Source organism: Haliotis cracherodii, unplaced genomic scaffold, assembly GCF_022045235.1.
Source record: "Haliotis cracherodii isolate W230 unplaced genomic scaffold, xgHalCrac1.p SCAF_8, whole genome shotgun sequence".
Lineage (NCBI taxonomy): Eukaryota > Metazoa > Mollusca > Gastropoda > Lepetellida > Haliotidae > Haliotis > Haliotis cracherodii.
Window position 1 is genome coordinate 31,712,953 of NW_027266341.1, and position 17,324 is coordinate 31,730,276.

The window sequence follows — 17,324 nt, forward strand, 5'->3', positions numbered from 1 at the left end:
AGCTGATCAGGTTATAAAAGTAAACATCAACAACCAAAGTCAGAAACACATATATCAGAAAGAGAAACAGAAACTGACAAGTTCCATAATTTGGTTAAATCAACTTGTTTCAGAGAAGCAAAATGTAAATTTGAGGATAATTAACACAAAAACAAACCAAAATTATATTCGGTATATTTTCAAAACGCATCCTTTGATTTCATTTTTATCAAATATCAAAATTTTATATTTAATAAATTTTGAAATATTTAAGGCATCTGTAAAACGATGAAAAGGATATTCTGCCTATAAACATGAGAAGTCTCATTACAGCGAGGAAAGGCCAAACATGCAGGCTTCGATCTATGTATCAACTGGAGTCATAAGGCTCTGTAGCCCACCTGACCTAAAATAGACCTGTATATTGGGGAAGGTTTAATATGTATCCTTGTACAAATACTGTAAACACTGGATGAGACATCATATCAAGGGATATCTTTTTTCATCTGTAAAAGGTGACTTACGGGATCGGGTGGTCAGGCTCACTGACTTGGTTGATGCATGTCATCGATCCCAACTGCGTTGATCGATGTTCATGATGTCAATCACTGGATTGTCTAGTCCAGACTCCATTATTTTACAGACCGCCGTCATATAGCTGGAATATTGCTGAGTGTGGCGTTAAACAAACAAACAAACTGTACATTCCCAAAAGCAAATAACCCCAAACATGATAAAAATAAACCTTAAGAGACATAATGTTAAAAAATATAGCAGCTGGTGTTTGAAGATGAAATATTGGTTCATATTTGGTTGGTTGGTTTGTTGTTTTACGCCGCACTCAGCAATATTCCACCTATATGACGATGGTCTGTAAATAATCGAGTCTGGACCAGAGAATCCTGTGATTGATATCATGAGCATCGATCCAAGCATTTGGGACCCTGTTAGTCGCCTCTCACGACAAGCATAGTCGCCTATTACGGCAAGCATGGGTTCCTGAAGACCTATTCTACCCCGGATCTTCCCGAGTATATTGGTTCAGAAGATTGATACTAAATACGCATAAGGAAGAGAATTTATGGATGTCCACTTCTTTATTATGAGGAACACAATGTTTTAGAGTATATACCTACTCCTTCATCAGGTGAAATTTCATCATAAAGAAGCTGACATCCATAAATTCTCTTCCTTGTGTGTAATGCCACTTAAAGACTTGACGAAATGTGCAGTCTGTGCAAAAACGTTTGAGCCTCCTGCCCCAAACTTGGCATTTAATATCCCCGTTTGTACATGTTAGTGTTATAATATAGCGCTTTATTGGCCAATCTTAAAAGACCAAACAAAATTATACTACACTCTGGCGTCAGGCTGGTGGCTGAAGTCGCAGACTGAAATTATCTCTGTTTTCAAAACACATACATGTGCTATATTTCTTTTATCATAACTCCACACAATATTTCAACATACTTACATTAAAATTGACAGCTTATTCTCATCGCCCAAATTATTCCCTTCAAAAAGAGATTTTGTAGACAACGTTTATCATGGATGACACTGACAACATGCCATTGTTATGTATTTGTAGTGATGAAAATAAACATTCAGATCTGTTGTCAATAAACATAACAACTAGCAACATCATGGTAATATTTTCAAACAAAAATGTTTGGACGGACATGTAAATCATAGGCCGGACATGTAAATCACAGGACGGACATGTTAATCACAGGACGGACATGTAAATCACAGGACGGACATGTAAATCATAGGACTAACACGTTTTCCTAAACACAATCATGGCGCTGTACAAAGGAACATCAAATGTATAAAATACATACCCTTTGGCTTGGCGAATTTCATACCACACAATCAAATATTTGTTTAAAAAAAATTGATTTCTTTTCACATTCTGCTCACCAGGTGGATACAGTTATCATAAAAGCACATGGCGTCATCCATTGCAAGATGGCGTCATAGCATTAGAGATTAACCCTTTTGGTTCCAATTCAAATTTCAATGCCTCAAGTGCTCTATAACACAAAATGTTTATCTCCGTAGTATCTCGCAGAACTTTTCTTAGTCAAGTGGTGTTTATTTTCATTTTATCACTTTTCAAGTGATATTCCATATTGGCAGTTAAAAGCAACACCTGCATAAGTAAAAACATATGTACACAATCACATTATGCATTAACACCTAAACAATAATTTGGCATATGTGTGTAGATCTCAAATATGCATATTCAAAGCAAGTTAAAACTTCATACTATTGTTCAGAATATTTGTTCTGTATGAAAATAACTATCAACACAAACTACATCTTGACTAGGTGATGCCCTCAGAAAGGGTTAATCCTCATCCCTGATCCAAGAGGGGAGAAGGGGTTAACCTTGGCCCACATGAGAGCCTCATTTACAGACAGTGCTGACTGCCCGTCTTCCAGGAAGAAAGCAAGACCCTGAAAAGCAACACAGATTCTGTTACAAACACAAAACACATCAAGATGGTCTACTGACATCTACTGCAATGCGTGAAGTTAATGTCTTGTGTCACACGCCGTGATATAGCTGGAATATTGCTTAACGGGGCGTTTAACCATACTTACTCAAATGATTACGTTTACTGAATGTTTGTTTGTTTGTTTGTTGTTTAACGCTGCACTCAGCAATATTCCAGCTATATGACGGCAGTCTGAAAAATAATCGAGTCTGGACCAGACAATCCAGTGATTGACATTATGAGCATCGATCCGCGCAATTGGGATCGATGCCATGTATCAACCAAGTCAGCGAGCCTGACCACCGGATCCCGTTACTCGCCTTTTACGACAAGCATAGTCATCTTTTATGGCAAGCATGGGTTGCTGAAGGCCTATTCTACCCCGGAATCTTCACGGGTGTTTACTGAATGTACACAGATGTCACCGAGCATACTAATGTCCTAATGCAGAATGTCACCTTATACAGTGAGTGAGTGAGTTGGATTTAACGCTGCTTTTACAGTATTCCAGTTATATCATGGTGTGTCAGCTTAATGTGGGAGGAAAGCCCGAAGTGATGCAGGTCTCAGACGTTTACCACTTCGGTGAAACCCACGAGCACAGGTATGGTGCTGACAAACCCAGAAACATAATCGGGGTGAACCGGGATTCGAACCCGAAATCATAGGTTTCTGGCGTGCCCAAGGGACAAAACTTAGCGAATCGCGAATCGTGGCGCCTTAGGCGACTGGGCCACCTGTGACTCCTGACCTTATATAGCAACAAAGAGTCAGGTCCTGATGTCAAGACAATATAAGGTACCATTACAACTAGTTTGTAACATTCCTATATAACAGCTCATCGGTGTCAGAACTACAGTGAGCGAGTGAGTTTAATGCTGCTTTTAGCAGTATTCCAGTTATATCAAGGCATGTGGGCTTAATGTGGGAGGAAAGCCAGGAGTGATACAGGTCTCAGATGTTTACCACTTCGGTGAAACCCACGAGCATGGGTCGGGTGCTGACAAACCTAGAAACATTATCAGGGTGAACAAGGATTCGAACCCACGACCATAGGTTACTGACATGCCAAAGGGTACAACTACAACTATATACCTCTTGCATTATTCAACTTTTGGAAAACTGGTAGAAACTTGGCTTTGCATGCTTGTAGGTGACAATAGTTTCGATGGTAATGACAATGGATATCAAACAAAGTAGAACACTTGAATCAAACACAGACATGTTGAAATAATGTGAGAAAAAAATCATCTAAGAGCACTGTTTAATTTTGTTGTTTGTGTGTTGTTTAATGCCGCTTTCAGCAATATTCCAGCTATATGACAGTGGTCTGTAAATAATTGAGTCCGGACCAGACAATCCAGTGATCGCTATCATGAGCATTGATCCATGCAATTGAGAAACAATGACATGAATCAACCAAGTCAGCGAGCCTGACCACCCGATCTCGTTAGTCGCCTCTTATGACAAGCATAGTTGCCTCTTACGACAAGCATGGGCTGCTGAAGACCTATTCTAACCCAGATCTTCACAGGCAGTTAATTTGGTATAAAAGGGGGCAAGCAAAGGACAAGCAGTGGATATTGGAGGACCAATGTTTCAAGAGTGAGTGAGTGAGTTGGGTTTAATGCCGCTTTAACAGTATTCCAGTTATATCACGGTGTGTCAGCTTAATGTGGGAGGAAAGCCCGAAGTGATGCAGGTCTCAGATGTTTACCACTTCGGTGAAACCCACAAGCACGGGTATGGTGCTGACAAACAGAGAAACATAATCGGGGTGAACTGGGATTCGAACCCACAATCATAGGGTTCTGGCATGCCCAAGGGACACAACTCTGCACAGCGAATAGGGGCGCCTTAGACGACTGGGCCACCTGTGCCCCCCAATGTTTCAAGAACTAGCCACAGAGTGGAGTTCCTGGTTCCGGGACATTTATGGCTGCTGTACTGACCTGCACCCTTTGTCCGGTGAGACACGAGACGTGCACATCAGAGTGAGACGGGAGTTGAGAACTTGCAACACAGTCAGGGCCAGGATCTATCACGTACGTCTCAGTACCAACACATCTCATCAACATCTTGTACGCATCATCAGATCTCTCATCTCTGTCAACACAGACCAATTTTTAATATGTTAAAGTAGAGTGAGTGAGTGAAAACCTAGTTGCAACAGTCAAAACCAGGTTGCACCCTGGTTCCATAAATTTATCAAAGTTGAAACACATGGACATAGTCTTGAAGTACCTACAGTTTGACATCACGCCCAAGAAAGCATGACAAGTTTGGCATAAAAGCAGAAAAAGAATTGGTTTTCAGGCAATGATGATGATGTGGGCAGTGCCTGAGAACCAAGACTATTATTTTTCTTATCCTTTTATATAACACAGTGGTAAATATACCTTAGAAGTATTGAATGAGTTTAAAGAACGATGTCGTGTGGACAAGTAAGGGTTGAACATAAACATGATTTTTACATGCACACATGTACACATAAATATTAGCTTTCATTTTTCGATAAAAAGTTGAACTGGGGCATGTTTTATATGGCTACCACGAGCCCTGTATTGTAAGCACTGGGTGGTCGTGGTTGGAGGACAATGGTGGTACAGCTGTGGAAGATCTTGGCTGAATCACACAAACCTTCAGGTTTGATTGAGGTTTGTGGACCTGTCTCCATGGTCTACCAGACAATCGCATCAGGATTGGCCTAAACATCTACATACAACATTGAGAAGGATAAATAATGCACGAATACAACCTAGAGCAGTGCTACAATTATTCAAATGCATTTTTATACCAACATTGTATAATTTTGTATGTCAGGGAAGTACCAGGAAGTAGAGTCATAAAACAGCTACTGTTAGTGACATCACCAAAAACTAGCATGCCAGGTTTTAATCCATATGTAAATTTTCATCAGTTCGCAAGTGTGAGTGAGTTCGGTTTAATGCAGCTTTTAACAGTATTCCAGTTATATCACAGCATGTCAGCTTAAAGTGGGAGGAAAGCCCGAAGTGATGTAGGTCTTCGGTAAAACCCATGAGCACAGGTATGGTGCTGACAAACCTAGAAACATAATCAGGGTGGACTGGGAATCGAACCCACAAACATAGGTTTCTGGTGTGCCCAAAATTCGTGGAGGATAAGCATAATAGCATTGTTTTAAGTTCAAAAGCGTAATTATTTCACCAAAAGCATAATGGTTGGCATCTCTGCTTGGTGTGGGATGAAAGCCTGAATGTCGTAGGTCTCAGGCATGTACTGTGCCGTATGGTGCTGATAAAACTAGAATCATGATCAGAGTGAGTGAGTGAGTGAGTTTGGTTTTACGCCGCTTTTAGCAATATTCCAGCAATATCACGGCGGGGGACACCAGAAATGGGCTTCACACATTGTACCCATGTCGGGAATCGAACCCGGGTCTTCGGTGTGCCGAGCGAACGCTTTAACCACTTGGCTCCCCGACCGCCCCAATCATGAGCAAACCTGGATCACAGAAAATTGTAGAATTTTCCTATTCGGAATATTCTATAAGTAATACGTTACCACTGTTATACCGAGGCTGTTGTCCCCCACAACTGCTCTTATAGCGAAATCTTCCACAGAGATCTCAATTACCTCATGCAGCACGTGCGTAGCCACCTAGCTGCCATGTGACACCCTTCACTCTTGTTTCTTGCGAGAGCAAGTGCTCGGGGGACGGACGGGCGGGCAGCAGCCTAGTGGTAACGTATTACTTATAGAATATTCCGAATAGGAAAATTCTACAAATTACATTAAGTAATACGTTACCACTGTTATACCGAGGCTGACTACCACAGTAGGCGGTGGGGAGCACCTACAACCCGAAACCTGACTGCTCGTGTTCCTTCCGGCCAGCGGAAGTAAACAACAAGGCGGATGCACTCGATGCGCATGCTCCCAGCTTGGCGTTACCATATAGGGATACCAAAGCACTGTCAAGCGCAAACCGTAAGGCTCAATCGTCATTGCCAAAACGATTGGTGACTTCAAACGGCCCCACTGGATAGGTATTTCATCGCCGCAGCGGATGAGAACACAGTATCCGTGTGAGCTAAATCTTAGATCAGGTTAAACAGTCGAAAAGAGGGAAATTAATTTCATTCGGACCGTATATCCCGAGAACAAGCCTACTTAAGCGTGTGTAATAGGCGCGTGACCTAAATTCAATATTGGAAAGCATGTATTACAAGGTTGCAATACACGACAGACAATTAGGTTAATAATTGTCAAATCCAAATAAAGAAACACACAGAAAGCCGCACTCACCTGTGGATGAGCGCGCTGGCTTGTGGGACCCACACTCCCGTACCCACGGCTGTGGGAACGTTGGAGTAGACCCAGATTGACCACCGTGCAAGGTCTGAAGCCTGAGGAGTTCGGAATTGCAACGGGCACATCCCTTAGATGACCGCTTGTGCCGCGATCAGCGGCCCAAGACGGTGCACACCCTCCACGTCTTCATCAGAGACCTGTCTGAGGTAATGATTGGCAAAAACCGAGTCAGAACGCCAGTAACAACCCCGCAATATTCTGTGAACAGATATATTGGAGTGTAGGGCAAATGTTGCCGCTAGCGCCCTAATCTCGTGCGGGTTTGACCCCGCTACCGGTAAACCCCGAGACCGGTACGCCAGATTGATGACAGAACGAAGCCATAACGCAATCGAGTTGCGAGTTATGTCAACCGTGCGATTAGGGTTACACGATATGAACAGACGGTCACGCCCTTGTCTGCGTTCATTCGAAGCCTTAAGATAATACTTAAGGGCCCTAACCGGACACAGCGATCTGTCCTCGGTATCAGCAGGATGTAAGATTTCTTTGAGGGATCTTACAGTGAATTCTCTCCCCGTTTGGCCAAATTTCTGATTCTTAGCGACGAAGCCCATGAGCAAGCCCAGGCGGACCGCTCCTTCGTCGCCCCTATCGAATCGTACTTTGGTGACATCGAGTGCGTGTATTTCCGACACTCGTGCCGCCGTGGCAAAGGAGAGAAGAAATGCTGTTTTCCAAGTCACATGCCGGAACGAAGCACTACCCAAGGGTTCATACGGAGCCTCCGTAAGTGATTGTAACACTAAGGAGAGATCCCAGGCCGGTGCCCGAAGGCGGCCCTTTTTAAGATCTTGCTGTTTGAAACCCTTGATAATACCCCGAATCACCGGCTCTTTTGAGAGACTGGTACCCATAGCAACGTCCCGTACCGTGGCAACGGACGAGACATAGTTGGCAATGGAACCCCCGGAGAGTTTCCGGGTCTCTCGTAAGTGAGACATGAAACGAGCAATATCCTGCACAGATACCTTATCTGGCAAATGAATGTGATGTTTGCAACACCACTTCGTGAAAATAGCCCAACGTGCATTATACACCTTCTGGGTAGAATCACGATGCATACTAACGTATGCCCGAGATGCCCGACGAGAAAAACCTTTACTCCTCAGACGCTCGGTGACAACACCCACGCGTGCAGATTGAACTGCCCTGCGTTTGGATGAAGCTGACGGGTGTGAGGGTGGATCAGCAGATCCGGTCTCACAGGCAGAGGAAGTGGCGACTGCGTGGCCTGGGCCAGCAAGTCGGGGGTACCACGATCTGTTCGGCCACATGGGCGCGATCAGTAACATTCGACAGCGAACTCCTCGGAGCCGGCTGAGAATGAGTGGTATTAACGCCGTCGGCGGGTAAGCATAAGCGTCCATGCCCGTCCAGTCTAACGCGGAGAGCATCGTGATCGATGGCCCTCGGGTCCGGGACTGGTGATACAAACAACGGGAGTTGATTGTTGAACCTGGTTGCGAACAGGTCGACCATCGGACGACCCAAACGTTCGCACAGCCACTGAAACACCACTGGGTTTAGCATCCACTCCGTGGGGCTTGGATCCCAAGGCCTCGATAGAGCGTCGGCCAGTACGTTCTGCACACCTGGCACGGGACACTGTCCACCAGAGCGTAAAACTCGAACGCGAGATCGAGGAGCGAGTGACTGTGGGTTCCCCCCAGTTTGTTCACATAGGACACTACCGTCGTGTTGTCGGTCGCCAGCATGAGCCGGGCGTCGACGAGACGATGCTTCCAGTGATTGACTGCGTTTATCACTGCCTTGAACTCGAGGCAATTGATGTGAAGACCTTGTTCGTCTACGCACCACAGCCCCGAGCTCCCCTCCCCGTCTAGATGGGCGCCCCAGCCCACTAGAGAGGCGTCTGTATACAGGTTCAAGGTGGCGCGGAAGGGCCGCATAGAGACACCTGATAAGACGTTGCAAGGGACCGTCCACCACTCCAGATGCGGTCGGAGCCGATCCGGGAGGGCGACGGTCGCACTGTTCTCCTCCTGTGCTAACAACTGTATTAGAAACCGTTGCAGCGGGCGGAGTTGGAGACGACCCCGTTCGGTGCAGTCCTGGGCTGACACAAGTAGCCCTAACAGCTGTTCCCAAAAGTGAACAGTCTGTTGCACCGCTAAGACTTTGGCAATCATCGCCTGAATCTTGTGCCACCGGTCTGGTGGGACAAAGAGGCGATGGGTCACCGTGTCGAACCGACCTCCGATGAACTGCAAGTTCTGTGAGGGGGTTAACTCGCTCTTGGGGAGATTGATAATCCACCCCAATTGCTCCAAGAGCCGACGTGCGAAATCGAGATGGCGTGACAGGGCATCCGTCATTTGATTGGCCACTAGCGAGTCGTCCAGGTACGCGAAGTACCTGATACCCCTCTTGTGGAGGAACCCCACTATGGGGGTGGTTAACCGGGTGAACAGCCAGGGGGCGGACGAAAGACCGAATGGGAGTACAACCCACTCGTAGTGCCTGCCTTGAAAGACAAACCTGAGATACTTCTGATGATCCGAGTGAATCGGAACATGCAGATAAGCATCCTTCAGGTTGATCGAAGCGAGCCAGTCGGCCGGCATGATCAGAGCTTTCAGGTCCGCCAAGGTCAACATTCTGAACTTGGGCGGCTTGTGCAGGTAAAACTCGTTGAACGATTTTAGATTGTGAATCATTCTGAGTTTGGCACTGTCTTTCTTGGGAACAAGAAATATCCTGGAGTAAAACCCCGGTGTTATTTCTGGTAGGACTAACTCCCGTACCGCCCTCTTCTCCACCAAACTGCCGATGGCATCGGCGAGGATGGGAAGATCAGCTTCCGAATAGAAACCTTCCAATGGGGCGACGGTGAGCGGCGGATCCGCTTCGAGATCTAGCCGATAGCCGTACCGAATCGTGTTGACCACCCACGGGTCGTCGAACACTTGTTCCCAATTCTCCCAGTAAGTCTGGAGTCTGGCTCCGACAGGGGAAGGGAAGGGAGGCCTGACAGGCTGCGGCAAACGCAACTGTCCAGGGCTGAATGACTCGGGTTCGCCTACGGGCCAACCGAAGCTGGCGCTGTTGGCACACGAACCCTGCAAGAGAGAGTCATTTGGAGGAGCCCTTACCGTCACGAGACGGCTTAGGCTTCCCTCAGTGACCCTTCTTCCCCCGAAAGGGCGGCAGGTTGCCCTTACCGGGGCCCTCAGAGCGGGACCTCTTCGCGGAGGAAGAAGACACCGACCCCTTGGACTTCCCGGCCGCAGCATCCTGAGGGGCACTCCGTTTAGGGGCACCACTCAGGCGTCTGTGCAGAGACCCAACCAGATCCAACGTATGCTGCGAAGCCGCGGCAGACGAAGCAGACTGCTGTTCTTTTAGAACACCAGGGATCCGATTATTAAAAAGGGTCTGCGCAGACCAAGGCTGCGAAAGTAACACCTCCTGGTTGGCGGCGTCCAACCCAGAGGAGGCAAGGTACGCTTGCCGCCTCAAAAAATGGCACGTGCCGGAAAGAAAGGCCGAAGCCCCGGCAACGTACTCAAGGGTCGCATTCAAACCGATCAAACAGTTGTTCCGAGGGGGAACCTTCGACCAGACTGGCCGCCGCCGCCAAGTAGGTGTCGCCATGTGACATAGCGAGCATGGCGTGCCGAAAGAGGGTGTCCATCTGCTGTAAAGTCGCTTGAGTGACTGTAGCAGCAGGTGGGGCACGGACACCCAACCTCTCCACATGGGCCTCCGCGGTTGGACTTGATTCCGGGAAGGCCAAGTCATGCACCGGGAACGAACCCTTTCTCCACAACGGAGGAGGTAACGGGAGTCCCCGACCGGAGGCCGCCGCGAAGGCTTTCTCCAGAGACGGCTTGATCCCGCGCAACAAAGTTGACGCGGGAAAAGCCTTGTCGGCGGACTCGTCGAAAACCTCGGAGGAACCCACAGAGCCGTGGATTCCCCGGGGTACCGGCTGGGGCCGTGGCATGTCCTCAAAGAGGTCATACACCATGGCCACACGGTCCTTAGTCGATAACGGGAGTATCGGCTCGGGGGAAGGACCGGTGACTATGGTAGCCGCCGCCGTACCCGTAGACCCCGCGTCACTGAAGGGGCTGGGGACGGAACAACCAGGGCCTTATCCTGAGATAAGGCCGCCAGTTTGGTGTCCACCAATTGCGACAACAAAGACGCGACGGAATCCCCGGACAGCCCAAGGGCCGCCAAGGGATCCGCCGCCGAGGAGGTAGTGCCCGCAACGGGCGCCCGACCGGACGAACCGGCCACCTCAGGGGTGATAGCAGAACGCACGTAGCGCCTGTATTGCGCAAAATCCTCAGGCCCCAGACCCTCGCACAGGGTGCACCGGGTGTACTCGCAAGGGACCCGGCACCGCGGGCATCGATCGTGGGGATCCCGGGACGACAAAAACTTCTGACAAGCGCCGCAGCGCCTGGCAGCAGGAGTAGTCGGGGTGCTGGAGAAATCCAATTCCATGTCAGACATTGTTCTTTGAACAAAAAGCAAAACATGGTTACAACACACACACCAAACATATTCACAAACGTAGATTTTCCGAAGAAAAACAAACGATAATAGCGAATACAAAAAATACATATATTATAGATATATATATTTTCATAGGTGATGCAAAAAAACACCCCACAATATACCACTAAAGGTAGACGGAAAACACAAAGTGCCGTCGCCACACCCCGTAAGTAGCGAAAAAAAGAAAAGGCGCGAAAATTTAGGCGGGAAAATTTTATAAGCGCCGTATAACGAACGCCCTGTAAATTACAGTTTACTTAGGACTAAGAAACAGTAATAAATATCACCAAGGATAGCAGGAGGCTGGTAGAACGCAGAGCAGTCTATGGAAGCGAAGGCAAGCGAAGAGACAAGAGTGAAGGGTGTCACATGGCAGCTAGGTGGCTACGCATGTGCTGCATGAGGTAATTGAGATCTCTGTGGAAGATTTCGCTATAAGAGCAGTTGTGGGGGACAACAGCCTCGGTATAACAGTGGTAACGTATTACTTAATGTAATTAAACAACACAAGCCCTCTTAGTCTACCTGTGGTCAGTATGTCCAGTGACACTCCCAGCATCTCTCCATATCTGCAGCGCGGAGGTCAAGTCAGCCTCTGTAAAGGGGAGGTCCAATCTTTCCTTCGACATCAGATCTCTGTGCAAGAAATTCCTCTCTTTAATCCAAGCTCACATAAACATTATAAATTAAATTGTTGCATATTTTATGTGACCTAAAATGGAAATGGACAAACACCATTAGAAGTGAGTGAGTGAATGAGTGAGAGTGAATGAGTGATTTTACGCCGCTTATAGCAACAATATTCCAGCAGTATCATGGGGGGGGGGGGGGGGGGGGGGGGGCTTGAAATGCGCTTCAAACATTATACCCATGTTGGAAATCGAACCCAGGTCTTCTTTGAACCCGGACCACCCCAGTGAGTGAGTGAATGGGTTGGTGGATGAGTGTGTGAGTGAAAGAGTGTGGATGAGTGAATGAGTGAGTGAGCATGAGAGTGGGGTTTACCATCATCATTTCAGTTATTTCACGGCTTAATGTTGGAGGATGCAGACCCAATGGTATGGTGCTGACAGATCATTGATCACTATTCGGAGAATCTTCCGAACCAACAACCAGCAGATCCTGACACGGATAAGGTACACAACTCCGCCAAACAAACTGCCATGCCTCATACCACAGGCCCACCCACCCGTTCCCCGTTCCTGTGGGAGGTCTACTCACATAGCATGGGAGAAGAGAGCTGGTACAATAGGGCTGTACTCCCTCCTCATGGCAACCAGCCCACCAATGTAAGCACTGTACACCAGGAGTTCAAGTCGCTTTCTGAAACAAAGGTCAATGATATGCTTGACAAATCATAGGTATAAATAAGCCCCTTTAGAGGAATCACTTTACTTTTTGTATGGAAAAATCAGCCCAATGAAGGAAGCCCTTACTGATGTTTGGTTCTGCACAAACTGTTACGTTTGCTCTGTGAGCTAGGACCTACTTTTCACACTTCTGCTGCTGCAGCTTGTCAGTCTTCATACATCCCAGCAGTTGCAGGAGGTCAAACAGGTCACCGGCTGTCCAATCTGGCTTTCCCATACAACCTGCAATAGATGGGCACACCATTATCCAGAACCTACCTTCCCCATACTACATGTACTGTAGGCATTGGCCTCAACCTGCCCTCCCCCATACAGCCTATAACTACATAGTACTTACTTCTGACATGCCCCAGACCGACATCCAGTCCAACTTCTGGTGTGGTAGGTAGTACTTTCTTCTGACATGCCCCTGACCGACATCTAGTCCAACTCCTGGTGTGGTAGATAGTACTTACTTCTGACATGCCCCAGACTGACATCCAGTCCAACTTCTAGTGTGGTAGATAGTACTTACTTCTGACATGCCCATGACCGACATCCAGTCCAACTTCTGGTGTGGTAGATAGTACTTACTTCTGACATGCCCCAGACTGACATCTAGTCTAACTTCTGGTGTGGTAGATAGTACTTACTTCTGACATGCCCCAGACCGACATCTAGTCCAACTTCTGGTGTGGTAGATAGTACTTACTTCTGACATGCCCCAGACTGACATCTAGTCCAACTTCTGGTGTGGTAGATAGTACTTACTTCTGACATGCCCCAGACCGACATCCAGTCCAACTTCTGGTGTGGTAGATAGTACTTACTTCTGACATGCCCCAGACTGACATCTAGTCCAACTTCTGGTGTGGTAGATAGTACTTACTTCTGACATGCCCCAGACTGACATCCAGTCCAACTTCTAGTGTGGTAGATAGTACTTACTTCTGACATGCCCCAGACTGACATCTAGTCTAACTTCTGGTGTGGTAGATAGTACTTACTTCTGACATGCCCCAGACTGACATCCAGTCCAACTTCTGGTGTGGTAGATAGTACTCACTTCTGACATGCCCATGACCGACATCTAGTCCAACTTCTGGTGTGGTAGATAGTACTTACTTCTGACATGCCCCAGACCGACATCCAGACCAACTTCTGGTGTGGTAGATAGTACTTACTTCTGACATGCCCCAGACCGACATCCAGTCCAACTTCTGGTGTGGTAGATAGTACTTACTTCTGACATGCCCCAGACCGACATCCAGTCCAACTTCTGGTGTGGTAGATAGTACTTACTTCTGACATGCCCCAGACCGACATCCAGACCAACTTCTGGTGTGGTGGACATGAGAAAGTACTTGATACAGTTAAAGATGTCCACCTTGGTTCTCAACTTCTCGGCCTCCGCCAGACAGCCGTCCATGGAGGGGAAGCCAGCCTGCAGAAGAGGAGCGCATGTGTTGTCTGTATGACCCCATAGATATGTAACATACCATTGATGGCTTTAGGGCAAAGTTGAGATTCTAACATGGCTGCTTTGGCATCCATGTGTTAAATCCGATTGGACTTCTGTGAACACTTCTTAGAGGCACAATTACTGGAATCTTTCTGTTCAGCTAAAAAAAGGTATTTCAAACACAGTACTTTGACTTTTTCTAAATTTAGTTCATATTTGTTTCTAAAAACAAGAAATGAAATGATCTGATCTACATTGTGGCACTGCAGAAAAGAGCAGCCAAGAGTGGTCTTAATGAAGACAGTATTCCACAGTGATAATGTCAAACTGCTGCAGTCCTGTTAACTCACAGCTTTGTGGAGGAAGTTGATCTCATCCATGCTGGCTGCACAGCGAGCACACAGCTTGGCCAACAGTAGGTCACTGTCTGGAAGTGTCTTCAATAGTTCCACAGCAAGTTCCCTGGTATGGAAAAGTCCGAAGTCTTCATTTAAAATACAGACACTCCACAACTGGAGGGTAAAAAAATTGTTTTTCTCTTTAGACTTCTATTTTGACAAATAGTGATCGTCTGCTAGGTTCTCCACAACATGAATAAACACTTCTGTTAGAAAAGCACGACCTACATAATATTTGCAATATTCTGTCAAAATACGGAAAGAAGCCATTACATTCTCTGCAAATGTCTGTAGGATACAGTCAGCTGAAATCACCAAATAGTGCCGAATGGATTTATTGCGATAGTGGATCATACAAGTAGGCTATTGGGGAAAACTCTTTCGTTTCACAAAGAAATGAAAAAGAAAAAGTAACGTAAGTGCCTTAATGAAAATGACCATGCCAACGAGGTACTGTATATATAAAATTCAAGCGTGCCATTTCATAATTTATGCATGAAGAGGGCACGGAGGCACTAGTAATTTTGAGTAGCATTCTTTGGACATGCCAGAAACCTAAAATTGCGGTTTCAAATCCCAGTTTGCCTGAGTATGTTTCCAGGTTTGTCAGCACCATACCCACTCGAGGGTTTCTCCAAAGAGGTAAACGTCTGAGACGTGCATCAATGCGGGCTTTACTCCCGATCAACTATTTTTCAGGTCAACCTTTCAAGAGATTAAACAGAACAAAATTGATTCCTACACAAAATTACCTACCATTTCCCGAGCGCTTCACATCGACGTGAGAGCAGCTCTGTTGCTATGGAGAGGTGCTGTGGTGTTGAGCCAAGGACTGTGCCTACCCCGACTGCAAGCTCTAGTTCGTTGCCTTGGATAAGTTTTGACATGGCACTCTGAAACATGGCATAATAGAAAATTACAAACAAGGTGTGGTGAAATGGGGTTTAAGGTTGCGTTCAAGTTTATTGCACGTACGTGTGTGTATGTGTGTGTGTATGTTAGTGTGTTGGGGTGGCTTCTTGTATAGTGATTTTATAGTGCTAGCCCACTGAAATACCATGCCACAGTGTAACATGAATACTCCACTCAGACACTGTTTTCTACCCTTAATGCAAAGCCAGGGCTCAATTTAAGGAACTTGATTTAACTTGCACCAGATGCTTGTTGCCATGAAAACCAAGTTGCACCAAACAAAACCATGTTGCACTTTGGTGACCTAGTCCTATAAATTTATTAAAGTTGAAACATAGGCCAGTGTCTTCCAGTGTCCCATACATTAATGATGTGTTGCTGTAAAACATAATGGGATCATGTGCACATAATCTTTAGGTACCCACAATTTGATGACATCTAGCCCAAGAAAGTATGACAAATTACACATAACACAGGGATTAGTGATGTAGTATGGAAGACAGAGGTATTGACTGTATTCAAAGATCTATTCTGTGTTTGGTAAGGGTTAGTCAGACACAAACTTTGATTTTTTTTTAATGCTCTTTGTGCATGAATACATAGATATTATTTCAAAAAATAGGTTGCACTGGTGCATGTTTTATATAGCTCAATCGGGCCCTGCCAAGCGCCAGGCATGGTAACAACAGGTACCATAGGAGGTGGATGTGATGTGACATTACCTGGCAGTCGTCTACAGCCAGATGACAGCAGGCTGCCAGGATTGGAAGACCGTTGTTGAAGTACCACTCGGCGAGCTGGGTGGTTGCACGCTGGACCAGACTGGAACATACAGTGTTCACACATACATTCATCAACATCACTCAGATTCATTTCTTTTAGTGAATCATTTCCTCTTCCTTAAAGCTGTCAAAAGTTTGAAAAATATTTATGCACAAAGTTCCGGATATCTCAGCATGATTCAGCTCTTCGTTGGCTCCAATGTAACAAGAATGGGAACTGGAGAAATACTTGAGAATTAAAATTAAAATTAAAATTAATAACTGCTCAAATGTGCTTACAGTAGTATTGATTAAGTCAAAGGTTTGCTTGAAGATACAGGTCTTGGGTATTTTTTTCAAGTTGGCCACATTCTCTGATTCCTGGCGGCAGCTAGGATGTATTGATCATAATTAGAATATGTCCGAGCCTTACTACCGGTTTCATCTCCTCCTACCTGAGCTGTTCCTCAGAGGGCGGGTCACAGCCATTGACAGCTGAGCTTTGCGCCGATGACGTCCCGACATGTTGTGGGTAGAAACCCTCGCATGCTGCCTGGGCAGTCAGCAATGCGTCAGTCATCTGACCTCTAGAAGACAGGTAGTCTACAAGGCCTTCACAGTTACATGTGGATACCAGCAATGGGATTGCATCATCCTTTTCTTCAATCATCAGGGACCGTGCATATCTTGATAGAATCATGGATGAAAATAAGAAAGTATGGATGCAGTTTTTTGGACATAAAAGATGGTAACGTTTTGTGATTTGTTTGTTTGTTGTTTAACACCGCACTCAGCAATATTCCAGTTATATGGCGGCGGTCTGTAAATAATCGAGTCTGGACAAGACAATCCAGAGATTGACATCATGAACATCGATCCTCGCAATTGGGATCGATGACATGCATCAATCAAGTCAGCAATCCTGACCACCCGATCCCGCTAGTCGCCTCTTACGACAAGCATTGTCACCTTTTACGGCAAGCATGGGTTGCTTGAAGACCTATTCTACCCCAGATCTTCATGTGTCTTTTGTGATTTGGCAATTTTTGTTTCTTTGTTGTTTAACATGTTTA

General features: G+C 46.2%; 1 protein-coding gene across 1 annotated transcript in view; it reads right to left on the bottom strand.

The window, feature by feature from the left end:
• Nucleotides 1-887: 887 nt before the first annotated feature.
• LOC139449969 (WD repeat-containing protein 17-like) overlaps nt 888-17,324 on the bottom strand; it is a 39,606-nt gene continuing 23,169 nt past the window's right edge. The window contains exons 18-27 of the mRNA XM_071231583.1: nt 16,707-16,937; nt 16,213-16,312; nt 15,335-15,471; nt 14,531-14,642; nt 14,021-14,162; nt 12,859-12,961; nt 12,591-12,692; nt 11,895-12,005; nt 4,433-4,586; nt 888-2,439 (exon numbers count right to left, since the gene is read on the bottom strand). Coding sequence (XP_071087684.1) covers nt 2,320-2,439; nt 4,433-4,586; nt 11,895-12,005; nt 12,591-12,692; nt 12,859-12,961; nt 14,021-14,162; nt 14,531-14,642; nt 15,335-15,471; nt 16,213-16,312; nt 16,707-16,937 — 1,312 coding nt within the window. The 3' untranslated portion in view covers nt 888-2,319. The remainder of the gene's footprint in view (nt 2,440-4,432; nt 4,587-11,894; nt 12,006-12,590; nt 12,693-12,858; nt 12,962-14,020; nt 14,163-14,530; nt 14,643-15,334; nt 15,472-16,212; nt 16,313-16,706; nt 16,938-17,324) is intronic.